The sequence below is a fragment of the Phyllobates terribilis genome, unplaced genomic scaffold, assembly GCF_046119375.1.
Source record: "Phyllobates terribilis strain yellow unplaced genomic scaffold, ASM4611937v1 Scaffold_7__3_contigs__length_470593459, whole genome shotgun sequence".
Classification (NCBI taxonomy): domain Eukaryota; kingdom Metazoa; phylum Chordata; class Amphibia; order Anura; family Dendrobatidae; genus Phyllobates; species Phyllobates terribilis.
This window is the reverse complement of record NW_027362767.1, coordinates 321352517-321373387: the sequence shown is the minus strand read 5'-3', so window position 1 is coordinate 321373387 and position 20871 is coordinate 321352517. Positions and strand designations below refer to the sequence as shown.

General features: G+C 40.4%; 1 protein-coding gene across 1 annotated transcript in view; it reads right to left on the bottom strand.

Annotated features, from left to right (window-relative positions):
• ALG13 (ALG13 UDP-N-acetylglucosaminyltransferase subunit) overlaps positions 1-20871 on the bottom strand; it is a 145693-nt gene that overhangs the window by 88603 nt on the left and 36219 nt on the right. The window contains exons 9-17 of the mRNA XM_073642375.1: positions 17263-17313; positions 13384-13430; positions 12034-12106; positions 9115-9196; positions 5841-6018; positions 5587-5662; positions 4233-4341; positions 2051-2115; positions 1828-1928 (exon numbers count right to left, since the gene is read on the bottom strand). Coding sequence (XP_073498476.1) covers positions 1828-1928; positions 2051-2115; positions 4233-4341; positions 5587-5662; positions 5841-6018; positions 9115-9196; positions 12034-12106; positions 13384-13430; positions 17263-17313 — 782 coding nt within the window. The remainder of the gene's footprint in view (positions 1-1827; positions 1929-2050; positions 2116-4232; positions 4342-5586; positions 5663-5840; positions 6019-9114; positions 9197-12033; positions 12107-13383; positions 13431-17262; positions 17314-20871) is intronic.

Sequence of the window (20871 nt, the reverse complement as noted above, 5' to 3'; positions counted from 1 at the left end):
ATTTTTTATTTTTAGGGACTACATCCCATTTGAAGTGACTGAGGGCCTTTGTGACAAAAAATACCAAAAATACACCCCTCAGTACTCAAAATCACATTCAAGAAGTTTATTAACCCATTAGGAGCTTCACCAGATTTAAAGCAATGTGGAAGGAAAAAAACAAAATTTTACTTTTTCCAGTGAAAATGTTGCTTTAGTCCAAAATTTTTCAGCTTCACAAAGGTATCGGGAGAAAATGGACATCAAAATCTGTTATGCGATTTCTCCCGAGTATGCAGATATCCCACATGTGGTGGAAAACAACCGTTTTTGGAGGGCTCGGAAGAGAAGGAGCGCCAATAGAATTCTGGAGCGCAATTTTGGCTGGAAAAGATTGCGTTGCAGATGGCATGTCACATTTGAAGAACCCCAGCATTTTTAACCCTAAGGCGTTTTAGCCCCAGATTTTAAATTTTTACACAATTTCTGCTAAACGTGGCATGAACCAATATGTGGCTGTACAGTACTGCTTAGCGACATGGCGAGACTCGGGATGGACAGAGCGCTATTTGACTCTTGGAGAACAAATTATCGTAGAATAGTTTGTGGACTCCATATACAGAGCCACCAAGTGCCAGAAGAGCAGAATCCCCCCTGAAGCGAGTCTATTTGGGAAATTACACCCCTCTGGGAATTTATCTATAGGTGCAGTGACTATTTTGACTTCATGGGTGTTTTACAGAAAAAAGCAGCAGTGGATGTGGCAGAGTAAAAATTGCAAATCTGCCATTGCAGTGCCCAGTTTGTTGTAGTGACTAGTCCATTGTAGTGCCCAGCTCATGCTTTGGGAGACCAACACCCGGTAAATTAAGCAGGCTTTCATCACTATAGAAATGCCAAACGTGGACGCTAAATGTGGTTTAAAGCACAATGTGGGGCTCAGAAGGGAGGGGAGTATTTGAATTTGGGAGCAGAGTTCGCTGGATTTCTTTTGGGGAGCAAGGAGCAGTTTCGCTTTTCCAGAGCTTTTATGCTACCAGTAACGTGGAAACCCCCTATATTTCTACTAACAGATGACTGACCGACCTGAGTGGAGACTTTTTTTTTTGTGGAAGGAATTGAAGCTTTTTTTATTGAGAACATTTTGCATAACATTTTGGATAACACTTATCCAGTACGGGCACTGCTGTTGGCTGTGAGAGCCGGAGCTCGGACACTACGCAAGCCATGCTCCCGGCGGCGATCGCGCAGGCACAGCTCCTGTGCTGTGCATGATCGCCATGACGTACCCATATGTCAAAGGTAGGAAACCCCTACCCGACCATGACGTGTGGGTACGCCAAAGGTCATGAAGGGGTTTCTCTTTAGGACAGTGCAGCTCTCGTGTGCATTTTTGTTTTTAAGTTTTCTGCAGGTCTGAAAAAGAAATACTGCAAGAGAGGTCAGTGTGTCCACAGTGACTCTGTAGGCATCATTCAAGGGAATAGATTTGTCAGGTTTTCCGTCAGAATACAGTTTTTCAAGCATTCAAAAAACCCACAATGTAGTGCTCGACAAGTAGTATTGTATAAGTGTGAAACAAGTCTTAACTTAATTTCATTTAGCCAATGTTGGGTGAATCCATTTATCACACATCTTTGAATCAATTATAAAACAGTCTACAATAGAGCAACAAAGTTATAAATATGCCCTGCTAGTCACATTTGCAAAGGTTTACAGACTCCAATCCATGCCCTGCTAGCCACATTTGCAGAAGTTTACAGACTCCAATCTCTCCCCCATTACAAAATTCAAATGTACAACTTCCCTTACTTTCCCCAGCCATAATTTCTGCTATAGTAAACTTACTTTTCTGCTAGTTCTTCAATAAATACTGTAACAGAGTTAGTCTCTTGTCCAACCTCTTGTATATGAGCATTGTAGTATCGCCCACCAGGCTCTAAACGCACCTATAATCGTGGAAGCAGGTTTTCACGTCACTGAATGTGCACTTTATTATAAGGCTTATGTTACCATATTTAAAGGCAAATATTCAAAACAGATGACACTTGTGTACAAGATTATCACTCACCTGACACTTATCACCCAAACAGTAATGCCTTCCAGCAAACACCATATATTCAGTCTTCTGAAGCTCTATAATGTACAAAATCAAGACATTAAAATTCCCATGTCTGTACGGTTTACTGAAGTAAGAAAATATTTCATTAAAGAATCTACAGTCCTGGCCAAAAGTTGAAACTGACACCAATTTTGGTTTTCACAATATTTGCTGCGTCAATGTTTCTAGATCCTTTAGTCAGATGCTTCTATGGTTACTGAAGTACAATTCTAACCATTTCATAAGGTTTTTCACAGACAAATGTATGCAAAAGCTCAATGTTTACAGTGTTGACCCTCATATTTGAATTCACCAAGACATGCTGGATATAAGCTTTTGGGCCAAATTCTGACTGATGGCAACACATTCTTGCCTAATCAGTGCTTGGTGTTTGTCACAATTTCTGTATCTTTGTTTGTCCACCCGCTTTTCCAGGATTGACCATAGGCTCTCAATGGGATTGAGATTTAGGGAGTTTCCTGGCCATTAACCCAACATTTCAATGTTTTGTTCACCAAGCTACTTAGTTATCCCTTTTTACATGAAAAAGCATTCACCACCACCAAATTGCTCCAGGATGGTTGGGAGAAGTTGCTCTTGGAGGAGGTTTAGTTACAGTTCTTTTTTTCATGGCAGTGCACTTGGAAAAAATCGTGAATAAGCCCCCTCCCTTGGATGAAAAGTCTCCATACATGAATGGTCTCAGGATGCTTATGGTTGGCATGAAACAGGACTCATGGTAGTGCTCACCTTTTCTTGTCCAGAATCATTGATCGAGATGTCCCAATCTAAAAGAGGCTTCATCAGAAAAAAATAACTGTACCCAATTCCTCTGCAGTCCAATACCAGTACTTACTAAAAATTTTCAATCTTTGATGATTTTCATATAAAGTAGCTTTTTACTGCCCTTCTTGAAACCAGGCTAGCCTTCACGTCACTGGTCATACAGACACCTGCCTACTGCCATTCTTGAGCAAGCTGTGCACGGATCTCATAGCTACCAATCTCATAGCAAATTCCTCTTTAGGAGACAGTCCTGGCACTTGCAGGACTTCTTTGGAGGAACTAAAGTTTTCTTTATCGCAATTGAACCTCTCTGAAGTTCTTGGTGATCCCATAACTGGTTGATTTAGAGGCAATGTAGATTGCTGTAAAGCAATTTTGATGCAAAGCAATGACTGCATGGATTTCATTGGAGGTAACCATATAGACAACAGAAAAAGAAGGATTTCAAATAACAGGTCCCTTTAAATGCAATAAGTGTCCTGATTGAATTAAGTGATCTCAGCAGCCTTGTCCTCATTGATATTTTAGTGATCATCTCATTAGCGCAGGAGAAAGTGTTATAAGCAGGTCACTTTAGGGCAAATCTGAAAATCAATGGAAATTGTGTTTTGGGATTAAGATAATGACTAAGGAATGACTCATGATTCAGCTGATCACTTTTCATAATCTGGAGTTAATGCAAATTTCCACTATATAAATTGAAGCAGCAAACTTTGTGAATACCAAAATTTGTGGCCACCACTGTAGCATGAATCATTGATTAATACAAGTATTGAGATCAAATGCCCTTTATAATAGGTAAAAAATAAAATGGTAATTTAAGGTTTGCATGTTGTAATAACACAATGTAGCCAATTTAAAAGGAATCCAGCCAAGCACAAGAACAAAGGGCACAGCTTTTGATTGCTTATCAGTTAGTTTTTAAGAGAATGGGGGTGCTGTACCTCCTCAAAGTGAGTAACAAGGTGCATCACTGGCCGAGGAAAATCTGTGAAGGCGCCACAGCACTTCAGCCGGCAAAGGGTTTTTTTCTTTCATATATAAGGGGTATTTCCCACAAATGAAAGATCTGTTAGCTATAGGATAGGGGGAAACTTACTGATTGCTGGAGTATGACTGGTGTAACCCCCAGCTATTCCGACAACAGGGCTATAAAGAGCCCTATCTGAATACAGCAAAGAAGCACTGCTTGACCTTAGCTCAATCCATGGTCTATGTGTCTGCCAGAGAAAGCAGGGTAAGAACTTGACCATTTCCAGCTGTCCCACTGATAATGAATGGAGTGGAGGTTGATAATGCATACCTCTGCTCCATTCAGAAAGAGACCCATTCTTTCAGAAAATCACACATGTTGTAGTAGGCTTACCTTTTCTACTGTCCAGCCACACATCAAATTCTACATTTCTGTATATTTCTGGATCAAGTGCCTTTAATACCTTGTAAGGGAATGGCATCTTGTTTGGGTTTTCTCCTGTCTAGAGAACAAAATGCCACCTTTAAACACAATAAAATGTAAAAAAAAATGTAACAAAAAAGAAATCTGTCAGTACAAAATGACTTAGAAGAAAGCATAAGCATAACCTTGGCATGGCCATACAATTTAGTGCACCTTCCCATCTACTTATCTCCATCCTATTAAACTAGACCTGTGAATTAAGGAAGAGGGGGAGGAAATAGATGGAAGACCATTAGGTGGAAAGGTGCACTGATCTGTTTGGCAATGCTCAGGGAGCATATAGTTCATGTGCTTGGTTTGAATGGTTATTTTATGCTGAAAGGCTCCCTTTCAAGAGGACCTAACATGCTCTGGAAAACTTGATGAAGGAAAAAAATAAAAGCTAAAATATAAAACTTTACCCCACGTAGATTACTATAAATATATATATTATACTGTATATGTTGATCCTGTCTGAAACTGGCCTGGTATATTTTACACTGAAACACCGCAGTATGTCAGAGAAAACCATTTGAAGAGCCGGTTGTGAATTATAAATAGTCCAATGGGGTCCCAGACCAGCTTTCTCCCCATGTAGACTTGGCCAAACTGAATCGTGCTGCCTGAATTGTCCAGGCAGCATGAATCTTATGATAAGTTCCTATTTGTATATTTGACTATTTATATCATTGGTTTAAAACATTCTGCAGAAGGGCAACAACCCAAAACATGCAACCAATGTCAACAAAAACTACCTTAGGGTGCAAATAAGAACAAGGAGTCCTTGAAGTCACAGTATGCCTGCCACGGATCTCAACATAGAGTTTGTGTATTAAGGCCACGTTCAGTATTTTACCTCAGTATTTGTAATCCCAAAACCAGGAGTGGAACAATCAGAGGAAAAGTATAATAGAAACGCGTCACCACTTCTGTATTTATCACCCACTCCTGGTTTTGGCTTGCAAATACTGATGTAAAAAAACTCCCCAAATACTCAATGTGTGCACATGGCCTTAAAGACAGAAGAATTTGAGTAGGCCTACAGTCATAGAAGATCTGTGGTTCGTACAAGATGTTTGAAACAACCTGACAAATTCTTCCAAAAACTGTGTGCAATTGCATCTGGAAGAATTGAAGCATTAGTGTTTTGATGGGGTGGTCACACCAAATATTGATTTGATTTAGATTTTTCTTTTGTTCACTTTACTTTTATCAATTAGAATGCAAACTATTAACACGGCTTTTCAAAAGCATTATTAATTTGCAGCAATTTTTTTTTCCACACCTTTACTTCCTCTGCGCTGTGGCTAGTTTTCTCTTCCACTGGATTGTCAACATCTCTTTTCTCCCATTCTTCTCGTCTAAAAAGAAATGTGGTTTTTAATAAAAGTAGTGGGAATCTAAACCTAATGTCAATTATGCCAATAGCCCCAATACTTAGCTATAGTGCTCTCCCTGAATTGCATTAGGACAAAATTAGGCTAAAGCTCCTTATAACATGTGAACAGCTACATTGTGTTTCACTATAAAAATACATACCTGCCATCAGCGGATGACTTGCTGTGTTCTGCAGTGCAGTCATAATTTGCATCTTCACTACCAGTGGATGCACTATTTCGATTTTTTTTTGTCCCACTTCGAAAGAGCTCAACAGCGGCAATCAACTCTCGCTCGTCTACTCCAAACACATCTCTATATAGACATTCGTAGAGGACAGCTGCAAAAAAAAAAAAAAAATACCCAGTTCGTTAAGTTTCTTGTTAAGTGGGGTTTGTAGCAATTCTAATTTTTTTACTGTAATCTTACGTATATATTCAGTAGTAATGGGGACTTTTACTACGAACTGAGCCAATTTGGTTGAACAGACACACTATCTGGACAGAAGCACTGGGACATCTCAATTAAAATCAAGTTTTTTTATACAGAGCACACCACCTAGATACCATAATAACTAGTGATGAGCGAGTATGTTCTGTTAACCCCTTCGGCGAGAATGCTCGGGCCGAGCTTCGAGTATTTATAGCTGCTCGGTGATATGGTTGAATCGCTCCCGTGTGCATGATTTGCAACTGTTTGACAGTTTTATTACATGTGAGGAATGTCTATTTCTTACACATTCCTCACATGTAATAAAGCTGTCAAACAGTTGCAAATCATGCACACGGGAGCGATTCAAACATATCACCGAGCAGCTGTAAATACTCGGTGCTCGCCTGAGCATACTCAGCGAAAGGGTTAACAGAACATACTCGCTCATCACTAATAATAACAGAAGAAGGAAAGAAAACCATACATGGATCAAATAAAATATTAAAAAAAAAAAAAAGTTGAAAGCAAAGTCAAAATAAACAAGGATACCTCAAAAGAAAAGGACACCATGCATAAGGACTAAATCATGGTGATAATAGGCAGAAAAAGAGTGGTAGACACACAGAAGAGACAATACTGGGTAAATATATGGGCTACTATTTCCCCAACTGAAATAAACTACAGCTAACGTTAATGGTATAAAGCAAAGTACTATACTTTAAATGGAATAGTGCTGCTATATAGATGTGTCCCACACTGTGTCCCTGCACCTTGAAGTGTGTTTCACCCAGCTTCTGCCAGGAAAATTAACTAATCATTGACACATATTTGTTGGTTTTGAAGTTTTATATTCAGTCTTATTGATAAAGTTGTACAAAACCCAGTTCTTAACCCTGCCGTCTGCCTTCATCAGCATTGTTAACCAAAGGTGCATTCTAAAGAGCTAACTGATACCAGCATGTTCCCGTAATATGAGTCACTAATGTAAAAAGTCATTTCATGAAATTTCTTCTCTCAAATATTACACGATCAACTGTTAGTGGTATTTTAAAGTGAAAGCTTTTGGAACTATAAACAACTTGGCCATAAAGTGGCAGCCCACAGAAACAGCGGGGTCACCGAGTGCAAAGGTGCATAATGAATGAAAGTTGCCAACGCTTTGCTAAAATGCAGAGTTCTCAATCTACTATGGCATTCACATCAGTACAAAAACAGTGTGCTGATGGTCATTGCATGGATTTCCATTGCCCAACAGCTGAGTGAAAGCCTAGTACATAGACAGTCAGGCTGTCGTACAACAGTTATCAGACTTCACAAATGCGCTTTAGAAATGGGCAAAAATCCCCCCCCCCCCCAAAAAAAAAAAAAACTTGTAGCAAGCCCCCGATAAGAGTACAAGCAGTTATCGCTTCAAAGAAGGGACTAATAGTATGATAATGCCTATGGATTTAGAATGAGACCATAGAAAATCCTATAGGTGTAATGTGGAGGTGTTCCAATACTTTCTTCAATATAAAGGAGCCACCCTTATTCTGTGGAGTTTGGGAGTACATAACAACATTGAAGTTTTTAAAAAGTTAAAGTTTCCATCAATAAGGAAGATATAAACAGGAGTTTGCAGCCTGCAGTAGATGGAGATATAATATAGGTTATTTTATACAAGAAAAAAAAATGTTTTTACTTGCCATCCTCGTATCCACCAGTGAGTCTCTGCCACTGCAGCACTGATCTCACTTAGACAGTGCTGCAGCCAATCATTAAACTCAGCAGTTCTAAGCAGGTTATTGTGTTTACACGGGCAGAGCTGCAGACCTCAGTGATTGGCTACAGTATGGTCAGTTTGACATCAGCACTGCAGCCAATATTGGGTGTAGCAGTTGAAATTGAACAAGGAGACAATGTGCCCATGGACCGGAAAACCCCTTTAAGCAGAAATTTGGCTGGAGCAACATTTAGACCTTTTGATAGGGGACATTTGTTTCAGTTTTTTTGACTTGCCCTCAAAGTGCAAGTGAATGATTACATCAGCCGCACAGTATAGTGATTAACCACTCTGTGCACACCCCATGTCCGAAAGTGAGCAGCTCCCGACAGCATACAAGAAGAGCGACCAGAATGGTGACTGGTCTGCAAACCATGTCCTATGAGGAACGGTTGCAGGATTTGGGAATGTTTAGCTTGCAAAAAAGAAGACTGAGAGGAGACTTAATAGCTGTCTACAAATATGTCAAGGGCTGTCACATTGTAGAAGGATCATCTTTATTCTCATTTGCACAAGGAAAGACTAGAAGCAATGGGATGAAACTAAATGGGAGGAGACACAGATTAGATATTAGAAAAAACTTTTTGACAGTTAGGGTGATTAATGAGTGGAACAGGCGGCCACGAGAGGTGGTGAGTTCCCCTTCAATGGACGTCTTCAAACAGAGGCTGGACAGACATCTGTCTGAGATGATTTAGTGAATCCTGCTTTGAGCAGGGGGTTGGACCAGATGACCCAGGAGGTCCCTTCCAACTCTACCATTCTATGATTCTACAAGTTAACTTCCTCTGGTTAACTGTACTTTCAAGTAATGCGGTCAAGCAGCAATTTAACATTAAGTACCTGCAGATTAACCCTACATCTGCAGGTAAATAGTGCTTTGGGGTTTTGGCACGAGTCACTTTAATTTACAGATCAGAGTAGCAAAGTAGCATGCAGTGAACTTCAGAAGTTATTGTCATGTCACATCAATCATTGTCCTAACTCAAGACTCAACTCTTGAAGCAGGACAAGGAGTTGCTTTAGCTAGCCCATTAATTACATGGATGACCCATCACTTGCATGGCCAGTATGTGATGCTACACTTCCTCTCAAATGTATTTGAAAATTCGCCATAGCCCAGAGAACCCATAGCTGGGGTTCAGAGAAACTGACAGGGGTCACGGTTTTAACAATAATCACCCTGAAGGAGGAGGAAAAAAAGAAAAAAAAAAATGTAACGATCTCCAATTATTCACATACCTTGACAGATAGCAGCCGTTGTCTGGAAAGTTTTAGTAAATACAGAATCATAATGCCCATTAGTGGAACAACACAACATTATCTGCAAAGTAAACACCAACAAGAAGAACAAAATTTTTAGTGACAACTTACACATAGCCTCTAATTTTTTCTGTGTGCATAGACTTAGCAATATCCATTTCACCTCACTGTAAATGAAAGTTTATTTACCAACCACGTCATATGTACGGAGTGGGGAGAGATCAGGCACGGGACGACCACACTTGTGTCCACCTCAAGAAGGCGGACACTGCTGAAATAGAGGCCAGATAGCACAAAGTGACTCTGCCTTGTTAAAGTCAAAGGCCTCGTCAGCAGTTCAGCCTGAAAAAAAAAAAGATTCAGACAGAAGCCCCGACGGAGCCACTAATATGTGGAGAAGACACAATGTGACCAGCCAAAAGGACTTTGAGGAAGAACTCTCCTCCTGTTAAACTATCAATACGATCAGGTTGAGCCTATGGGTTATCATGGCAACCTGAGGCCCAACAGTGGTCTCCAGGTTTGCCATATACCATAACCTATCAGATCCTGGTGGAGAATCTCATAAGTAGTGTAGCATATGCTCATTAAGGAACTAATAATATTGCAAAAACTTAAGCCCACCAAATCCATGTCATAATTAAAATAAAAATGGTTTTAAATATTTTTATTTAGTAGGGAGAGGGAAAACCAAAAGAAAAAAAAAAAAGCATTTTCAAATGCCCCATCTGTAATTACCTATGCAATGGAAAAAAAAAATCATAATTTATCTCAAATGCCAGAAACCATATATTTTCAATTGTCCAACAGTATCAAAGCATAAACAACACTACATAAATTTGGTATCGCCACAACAATACTGCCCACTGAATGAAGATAACATTTGTGAACTGCGTGCGCCTCCATGCACTTCGCCAGAAAGGTTACTCTATTCAGGAACTGGAGTAACATTTCTGATGTAATGAACTGTACCACTTTTGAAGAATTTGAAGGGTAGGCGTGGCCACGTCCCATCCCAACTCCTCCCATGTTGACGAAGCAGCCCAAAACTTGCACATATTTTTGCAAAGTGTTTTAAGCCAGTTTTCTAGCATAAAACAATTTCAGAAAAAGGAGCCTATATTCATAAGATGCACCATAAAATGGTGCTACTAACAAAACTCATCCCACAGAAAAAAAAGTTTTTTTCTAAAGTCCCAAAATAAGCAAGTTCTGAAGGGTTAATTAAGATATACATTACAGACCAAAAGTTTGGACACACCTTCTCATTTAAAGATTTCTCTGTATTTTCATGACTGTGAAAATTGTACATTCACACTGAAGGCATCAAAACTATGAATTAACACATGTGCAATTATATACTTAACAAAAAAAGTGTGAAACAACTGAAAAATATGTCTTATATTCTAGGTTCTTCAAAGTAGCCACATTTTGCTTTGATGACTGCTTTGCACACTCTTGGCATTCTCTTGATGAGCTTGAAGAGGTAGTCACCGGAAATGGTCTTCCAACAATCTTGAAGGAGTTCCCAGAGATGCTTAGCACTTGTTGGCCCTTTTGCCTTCACTCTACGGTCCAGCTCACCCCAAACCATCTCGATTGGGTTCAGGTCTCGTGACTGTGGAGGCCAGGTCATCTGGCATAGCACCCCATCACTCTCCTTGGTCAAATAGCCCTTACACAGCCTGGAGGTGTGTTTGGGGTCATTGTCCTGTTGAAAAATAAAATGATGGTCCAACTAAACGCAAACCGGATGGAATAGCATGCTGCTGCAAGATGCTGTGGTGGCCATGCTGGTTCAGTATGCCTTCAATTTTGAATAAATCCCCAACAGTGTCACCAGCAAAGCACCCCCACACCATCACACCTCCTCCTCCATGCTTCACGGTGGGAACTAGGCATGTAGAGTCCATCCGTTCACCTTTTCTGCGTCGCACAAAGACATGGTGGTTGGAACCAAAGATCTCAAATTTGGACTCATCAGACCAAAGCACAGATTTCCACTGGTCTAATGTCCATTCCTTGTGTTCTTTAGCCCAAACAAGTCTCTTCTGCTTGTTGCCTGTCCTTAGCAGTGGTTTCCTAGCAGCTATTTTACCATGAAGGCCTGCTGCACAAAGTCTCCTCTTAACAGTTGTTGTAGAGAGGTGTCTGCTGCTAGAACTCTCTGTGGCATTGACCTGGTCTCTAATCTGAGCTGCTGTTAACCTGCGATTTCTGAGGCTGGTGACTCGGATAAACTTATCCTCAGAAGCAGAGGTGACTCTTGGTCTTCCTTTCCTGGGGCGGTCCTCATGTGAGCCAGTTTCTTTGTAACGCTTGATGGTTTTTGCAACTGCACTTGGGGACACTTTCAAAGTTTGCCCAATTTTTCACACTGACTGACCTTCATTTCTTAAGTAATGATGGCCACTCGTTTTTCTTTACTTAGAATTTGTATTATGGCAAGAAAAAAGCAGCTAACAGTCTATTCAGTGGGACTATCAGCTGTGTATCCACCAGACTTCTGCACAACACAACTGATGGTCCCAACCCCATTTATAAGGCAAGAAATCCCACTTATTAAACCTCACAGGGCACACCTGTGAAGTGAAAACCATTTCCGGTGACTACCTCTTGAAGCTCATCAAGAGAATGCCAAGAGTGTGCAAAGCAGTCATCAAAGCAAAAGGTGGCTACTTTGAAGAACCTAGAATATAAGACATATTTTCAGTTGTTTCACACTTTTTTGTTAAGTATATAATTCCACATGTGTTAATTCATAGTTTTGATGCCTTCAGTGTGAATGTACAATTCTCATAGTCATGAAAATACAGAAAAATCTTTAAATGAGAAGGTGTGTCCAAACTTTTGGTCTGTACTGTACATTAGAATAATAAAAGAAAAAAAAACAGTTACCTTTCCATCACAGTTAACATCAGTTGCATATGTGGGTGGTTTCCCAGGACTTTTGTAAAGAATGAAGTTTTGGCTGAAAATGAGGGATAAGAACATTTACTTAGACATGCAGAAATAAAGTGCTCAGTTATACCATTAGAGCCATGATTGGCACGTTTCTCTGTATTATTAGGCACAGGGAGAAAAATGTGTGGTAGTTTAGCTCTCTCCCGTAGTCGCTTGGATACACAAAGGCACAGGGATCAATGTTAAAACAAAACCAAGTAATAGTATTTGCCTTTGATAAATGTTCTGCAAGTACAAAACCATGGTTATAGCAGGTGAATTCATAAAGGCTGGCATTTCCTACACCAGTCATGATCAGAAGACTATTGGAGTAAGATACACCAAGAACATAGTACATTAAAAATGAGCACAATTTTTCAGGCTGCCCATATACCAGAAGTTTACTTCTTCAAATCACGGAAATGTGAACAGCTACATGATGGGTATGTGTACCGTTTGTGAAAAATAGATACCTGAATGAAGCCTTACTTAGATTTGGGAAGGTATAGATAACACCCCTTAGGCCACGGCCTCACTATCAGTATTTGGCCACAGCCCCACCATCACTATTTGATCAGTATTTTTCTCAGAAGTGAGAGCCAAAACCAGGAGTGGGTGATAAATGCAGAATTGGTGACTTGTTTCTATTATACCTTTTCTCTGATTGTTCCTCACCTGGTTTTGGCTTCCACTCCTGAGAAATGCTGACCGAATACTGATAGTGGGGCCGTGGCCTCAGGCACACTGTCTTCCAGGTTGGCAAACCTGCTGACCTTTTCAACAGAAAGAAGTTTCAGGAAACACCAGTCTTTTTTAGTTCTTGAACCATGTATTTTAGCAACTGTTTTGATCGATTCCAGAGAACTTTCGATGTTTTTGGCTGTGAGCATTTTTAGGGTTTGTTTTCTACTGCCATTTTCTTGAATTTAACTCCATTTACCAATGAAGAAATTGCCATCAGTTTTTCAAACAAATACGCTGACAAAACAATCAAAAATACATCCGGGAATCTTTTGAGCCTTTCTATTGACTTGTATTACAACGTATAGAGCGTATTCAAGGTGGGAACCACCTGAAGACATGTATAGCTGGTTTGAGTCTTTGGTGGAAACCTGTAGCAGTTCTAAAGACTCAAAAGCCTGAACATATGAACAGCAAGTCGCTTTTACATAGAAGTGCATACGTTTATTTGAGCTTTCAGTTAGTGCTTTTTCAGACACTAAAAAAAAAAAAAGTTTTGTGCACATAACCCTAGTGAAACTGTTGTACCATTTAGATAATGACAAAGGAATCATTTTTACTCACTTGAAAATTAAGGAAAGAGCCGTAATCTCAAGCTGACCTGCACTCTCCTACATGAAAAGAAAGCAGTATTAGAAAAACAAAAAAAAATGCAAAAACCAAGAATATTGTTTTGTAAAAAGGTATATTCTAAAATAAATTGTCATCATGTACTCTATAACTGACTTATTGGAAGAAGGTGCTCTGTTCAGGATATTAATCTCTTGGAGAATATTTCTGTATGGAAGCTGGCATCTTGCATTGCACAGACAACATTGCTTTGAAGGGCATATGTCTAATGCTTCACTGACAGTTTTCTCCACCGATTCACATATTACAGCTGATTGATGGGTGTCCCACCATTGACAGCTGTTTATAGCCATTTAAAGTTTTTCTTGTAAAAAAAGTGTCCAAAAGTGAATACAATCTCAAAACAGTTGCTAGATTTGGTAAGTGAAGCATCAAACTAAGTTTTCATTTACGTAATTAAAAAGAACCTCATTAGAAGGTTTTTTTCCCTTAAATGGCATTGATCACATCTTCTGCACATACCTTCTTAGGCCGGTTTCACACTTCCGGATATTTCCGGTACCGGCGATATGCGTGTCCTGTGTGTGTTTTACGTGTTGCATCTGTGTTCTGCCCATGTGCTGCATCAGGATCACACGGACGGGCAACTGGGAATCAGCGCTACAGTTAGCGCTGTTCCCAAGCACCAATGCTGAACGCTGCTCTTATCATGGTTCCCTGCCGGCGTTGTGATCAGGGAGGGTACTAGTGTCTGCTCCAGCAATGTCCCCAATGTAAAAACAAGAATAAAATAAAATCCACATACTCACCTTTCCGGAGTTGTCCCCCACTGTAATCTATGCAACCGCTGAAGCCGAGAAGCCGGGGACAGTGAGCAACTCCGGAGCAGTGTCCTGTCACTCACTGAGCACAGCTCCGGAGCAGCTCATTCTCCCCGGCACCTTGGTGTTCGTGGTCTCATGGATTACAGCAGGGGACATCTCAGGACAGGTGAATATATGGATTTTATCATTTTCTTATTTTTACAGATGGTGACACCAGGATCAGACTACCACTACCCTCATCGTTGTCCCTACTGGTGATGATCACAGCGCCGGCAGGGAACCATGATGAGGGCAGTGTTCAGCACCGGCGCTTGGGAACAGTGAGACCTGTAGTGCTGATTCCCAGGCGCCGGTACGTGTCACACTGAACATGTGCGACACGTACCAGATATGCAGATCAGACTCTATATCGGGTCTGAGGTTTCCCACCCATGGTCTACAGACAGGCTATCAGATACAATCGGATATGTTCTAACACTACAGATAGAGGCAAACACCTTGGTGGACTCCAAAAGACCTTTTGGAATCAGGGCTACAACCCAAGAACGATCGAGGAATCATCTCCTACATCACAAGATTAATACAAACTAGGAGGTGTTAAGGGGAGCTGCACGGAAACTACAACCAGTGTTACAAAAAGATGCCTTATTAAAATCTCTATCTGCAGACCCCCACCTCCCCACTTCTGTGTTTTAGGCAGCCCCCAAATCTAAGCAGCATCATTGTCAGAAGTTCTCTGTCCTCTCCAACAACAAAAGGAACATTTCCCTACATGAGAAAAAAAAAGTAAAACCTGTCCATTTATGACAACGGACAAGGTAAAGATTCCTAGTTCACATCAGGACTACAGATGAGCGGACTCGTGGATGTTCGGGTTCGACCGAACTTTAGTCCAAAGTTTGGTTTGGTTACCAAAACTCTACCCAAACCCCATAGACATCAATAGGGACCTGAACTTTGGTGCTGTAAAATGGTCATAGTAAGGGCTAGGGGGCTGCCAAAAGGAAGCAGAGTACCCCCTACCAGTCTGTCTCTCTCCGCCCGGAAGTCCAAACACTAAAACGGATTTGCGGGAGAAGTCAGCATTCATAGTTCAGCACCGGACAGTACGAACCTCGAACTTTACAGTTTGGTTTCGCTCATCTCTAATCATGACTACATGATTCCAGGTACTTTCAGCAGCACCACAACTAATGTAGTATACTTAATTATACAGTGGTGTGAAAAAGTGTTTGCCCCCTTCCTTATTTCTTATTCTTTTGTATGTTTGTCACACTTAAATGTTTAAGATCACAAAGCAAATTTAAATATTCGACAAAGATAACACAAGTAAAACAAAAAATGCAGTTTTTAAATGAAGGTCTTTATTATTAAGGGAAAAAGAAATCCAAACCTACAGGGCCCTGTGTGAAAAAGTGATTGCCACTCCCCCTTAAAACATAAATTAACTGGTTTATCACATTCTTTTGGAAGCAGAGATCAATTTCCCTAGCCACACACAGGGATGATTACTTCCACACCTGTTCTCAATCAAGAAATCACTTAAATAGGACCTGCCGGACAAAGTGAAGTAGACCAAAAGATCCTCAAAGGTTAGACATCATGCTGCAATCTAAAGAAATTCAGGAACAAATGACAAACAAAGTAATTGAGATCTATCAGTCTGGAAAAGGTTATAAAGTAATTTCTAAAGCTTTGGGACTCCAGCGAACCACAGTGAGCCATTATCCACAAATGGCAAAAACATGGAACAGTGGTGAACCTAACCAGCCAACCAAAATTACCCCAAAAGTGCAGCAATGACTCATCCAAGAAGTCACAAAGACCCCACACAACAAAAAAGTAAAACTTTTTGGAAGGTGCATGTCCCATTACATCTGGTATAGACGTAACATACCATTTCAGAAAAGGAACGTCACACCAACAGTATAATGTGGTGGTAGTGTGATGGTCTGGGGCTGTTTTGCTGCTTCAGGACCTGGAAGACTTGCTGTGGTAAGTGGAGCCATGAATTCTGCTGTCTACCAAAACAGCAAGTCCACCTCTGAGTGGCTTTAGAAAAACAAAATTAAGACCTTGCAGTGGCCTAGTCAAAGTCCTGACCTTAACCCAATTGAGATGCTGTGGCATGACCTTAAAAAGGTGGTTCATTCTCAGAAACCCCGTAATGTGGCTGAATTACAACAATTTTGCAAAGATGAGTGGGCCAAAATTCCTCCAGAGCGTTATAAAAGGCTCATTGCCAGTTATTGCAAATGCTTGACTGTAATTGTTGCTACTAATGATCGCCCAACCAGTTATTGGATTTTGGGGACAATCACTTGTTCACACAGGGCCCTGTAGGTTTGGATTTCTTTTTCGCTTAATAAAGTCCTTCATTTAAAATCTGCATTTTGTGTTGACTTGTGATATCTTTGTCTAATATTTAAATTTGTTTTGTGATCTGGAAAATATAAGTGCTGAGAACTATACGACACTCCTGGGGAGTGTGAAAAGGTGCCCAAGTAAGGTTCCAACCCGTAAGTAGTATAGTAGACAAAACTTGGCACTCAAGAGGTTGCAGTGAAAGATATTAGTTTAATAGGCAATCTGTATCAAAATTAACGTTTCGGTCTTGCATTTAAACTTTCATCAGAGCTGATTGCCAATGAGTGTATCGGCAGAGGCTCTGCTTGTTCTAGCGCTGGGTACTGCGATGCATGTCGCTCATTGTGAGTTTTCTGGTGACAGGTTCCCTTTAATCTTTTGTTGGGTGTTCAGGAAAAAAAATGTAAATTCAGAATTTGGGTAGATTTCCGTTAGAGCAGTGATTTGTTTTAGGGCTGATCAACGTTCTACATCAAAGCTGCTGCCTTCAGCTCAGGTCACACAAACTGGAGCGCTGCTCAAACAAGACCAGTAAAGTGAATATTAAAAATGAAAGGGAAAAAAAATATATTAATATGAGATGTTTTGAAGTTCTACACAGCATTTTTGGATGCAGAATTAAATTGCAATTAAAAGAAAAACATGTGATCACCAGTATCGATGCGCCTAGCTAATGGCTTACCTTAGGATCTTCTAATCGCTCCAAATACTTCTCAAAAGGACCTTCTACATACTAGACAACAAAAAACGACACACAATTGAATGGATATTTAGGAATTTGACAAAAAAAAAAAAGTCTAACATTCTTGTAAATTTCTTTCAATCGTAATATCCAAATTGAAAGCAGGTTTTCAACATTTTGCCTCCGTTAGCCGATGAACATTTATCAAAATGCCACTCAGCACTTCACACATGCAGGTAGAAAAAATATATATACAGTACAGACCAAAAGTTTGGACACGCATTCTCATTTAAAGATTTTTCTGTATTTTCATGACTATGAAAATTGTACATTCACACTGAAGGCATCAAAACTATGAATTAACACATGTGGAATTATATACTTAACAAAAAAGGGTGAAACAACTGAAAATATGTCTTATATTCTAGGTTCTTCAAAGTAGCCACCTTTTGCTTTGATGACTGCTTTGCACACTCTTGGCATTCTCTTGATGAGCTTCAAGAGGTAGTCACCGGAAATGGTTTTCACTTCACAGGTGTGCCCTGTCAGGTTTAATAAGTGGGATTTCTTACCTTATAAATGGGGTTGGGACCATCAGTTGTTTTGTGCAGAAGTCTGGTGGATACACAGCTGATAGTCCTACTGAATAGACGGTTAGAATTTGTATTATGGCAAGAAAAAAAGCAGCTAAGTAAAGAAAAACAAGTGACCATCATTACTTTAAGAAATGAAGCTCAGTCAGTCCGAAAAATTGGGTAAACTTTGAAAGTGTAGACAAAGATTCCGGCACACCAAATGAATTGAAAGAGTCAAACGTATGGATACAATAATAGTGCTTTAATTATTTCTACAATATATACTTGCTCAAGGTGTTGTCAGTATAGTTGCCCTAGGGCAACTATACTGAACACCTTGAGCAAGTATATATTGGAGAAATAATTAAAGCACCTATTATTGTATCCATAAGTTTGACTCTTTCAATTCATTTGGTGTGCCGGAATCTTTGTCTACACTGACGAGTATGTTGTGTTCCTGGCACCCCTCTTCATAAGTTGAGCTTGGTCTTTATATATTATACTGCAAAAACCATCAAGCGCTACAAAGAAACTGGCTCACATGAGGACCGCCTCAGGAAAGGAAGACCAAGAGTCACCTCTGCTTCTAAGGATAAGTTTATCCGAGTCGCCAGCCTCAGAAATCACAGGTTAACAGCAGCTCAGATTAGAGACCAGGTCAATGCCACACAGAGTTCTAGCAGCAGACACATCTCTACAACAACTGTTAAGGTCTTCCAACAATCTTGAAGGAGTTCCCAGAGATGCTTAGCACTTGTTGGCCCCTTTGCCTTCACTCTGCGGTCCAGCTCACCCCAAAACATCTCGATTGGGTTCAGGTCTGGTGACTGTGGAGGTCAGGTCATCTGACATAGCACCCCATCACTCTCCTTGGTCAAATAGCCCTTACACAGCCTGGAGGTGTGTTTGGGGGTCATTGTCCTGTTGAAAAATAAATGATGGTCCAACTAAACGCAAACCGGATGGAATAGCATGCCGTTGCAAGATGCTGTGGTAGCCATGCTGGTTCAGTATGCCTTCAATTTTGAATAAATCCCCAACAGTGTCACCAGCAAAGCACCCCCACACCATCACACCTCCTCCTCCATGCTTCACGGTGGGAACCAGGCATGTAGAGTCCATCCGTTCACCTTTTCTGCGTCGCACAAAGACACGGTGGTTGGAACCAAAGATCTCAAATTTGGACTCATCAGACCAAAGCACAGATTTCCACTGGTCTTGTGTTCTTTAGCTCAAACAAGTCTCTTCTGCTTGATGCCTGTCCTTAGCAGTGGTTTCCTAGCAGCTATTTTACCATGAAGGCCTGCTGCAAAAAGTCTCCTCTTAACAGTTGTTGTAGAGATGTGTCTGCTGCTAGAACTCTGTGTGGCATTGACCTTGTCTCTAATCTGAGCTGCTGTTAACCTGTGATTTCTGAGGCTGGTGACTCGGATAAACTTATCCTCAGAAGCAGAGGTGACTCTTGGTCTTCCTTTCCTGAGGCGGTCCTCATGTGAGCCAGTTTCTTTGTAGCGCTTGATGGTTTTTGCAACTGCACTTGGGGACACTTTCAAAGTTTTCCCAATTTTTCGCACTGACTGACCTTCATTTCTTAAAGTAATGATGGCCACTCGTTTTTCTTTACTTAGCTGCTTTTTTCTTGCCATAATACAAATTCTAACAGTCTATTCAGTAGGACTATCAGCTGTGTATCCACCAGACTTCTGCACAACACAACTGATGGTCCCAACCCCATTTATAAGGCAAGAAATGCCACTTATTAAACCTGACAGGGCACACCTGTGAAGTGAAAACCATTTCCGGTGACTACCACTTGAAGCTCATCAAGAGAATGCCAAGAGTGTGCAAAGCAGTCATCAAAGCAAAAGGTGGCTACTTTGAAGAACCTAGAATATAAGACATTTTCAGTTGTTTCACACTTTTTTGTTAAGTATATAATTCCACATATGTTAATTCATAGTTTTGATGCCTTCAGTGTGAATGTACAATTTTCAAAGTCATGAAAATACAGAAAAATCTTTAAATGAGAAGGTGTGTCCAAACTTTTGGTCTGTACTGTATTTCTATGCAGCTGTCATGCTCAGGTCGGTAGACCTGCCAGACAGTCTGAGAATTGCGTTGCAATCCTTGTCTGAGTTATATGGCCATCTGACTCTTCCCCTTAGCGATACATACATAACTTTTTGATTACTTTTCATTTAATTTTTTATTTAAGGTAAGATTAACAAAAACTACAATTATGACTCTCTCATATATTATATTTTAACCCCTTCCCGACGTGCGCTGTACATGTACGGCGCTGTGATTGGGTGAGCTAACAACGCAGCACCGCCCACGATTGGTGCTAGCACCGATCGCGGGCGTTTAACCCCTCTGATGCAGCTGTCAGTGACATCGCAGAGGGAGTGGGCTCCCTCTGTGATCCCATCAACACAACGCAATGTGATCGCATTGTGTTAATGGTCTCCATGGTGACCCCCGGTCCCAAGATGGCCACGGGGTCCTTCAGGAAGGTGGCCTGTCAGCACCTGCTCAGAGAGCAGGAGCTGAGACACCCCCTTCCTGCCTGTTAGACGATGATCTTATGCTCTGCAGTGCAGATGCAATGCAGAGCATCAGATCAGCGATTTGAAAGTTTGATAATGATGTCCCACCCTGGGACAACGTAAAAAAGTAATAAAACATTTAAATCACAAAAAAAAAATATATTAATTTGCTAAATACATTTATCTGTATAAAAAAAAAAAAAAAAAAAAAACAATAAAAGTACACATTTCGTATTGCCGCGTCCATAACAACCCGACCTATATAACGGTCCCACTAGTTAACCCCTTCAGTGACCACCATAAAAAAAAAAAAAAAAAAAACAAGTAAAAAACAATGCTTTATCATACCGCCAAACAAAAAGTGGAATAGAACGCGATCAAAAAGACACCTGTAAATAAATATGGTACTACTGAAAACATCCTGTCCCGCAAAAAACAAGCAGCAGAAAAATAAAAAAAAGTTAAAGCTCTCAGAATAAAGCGATGAC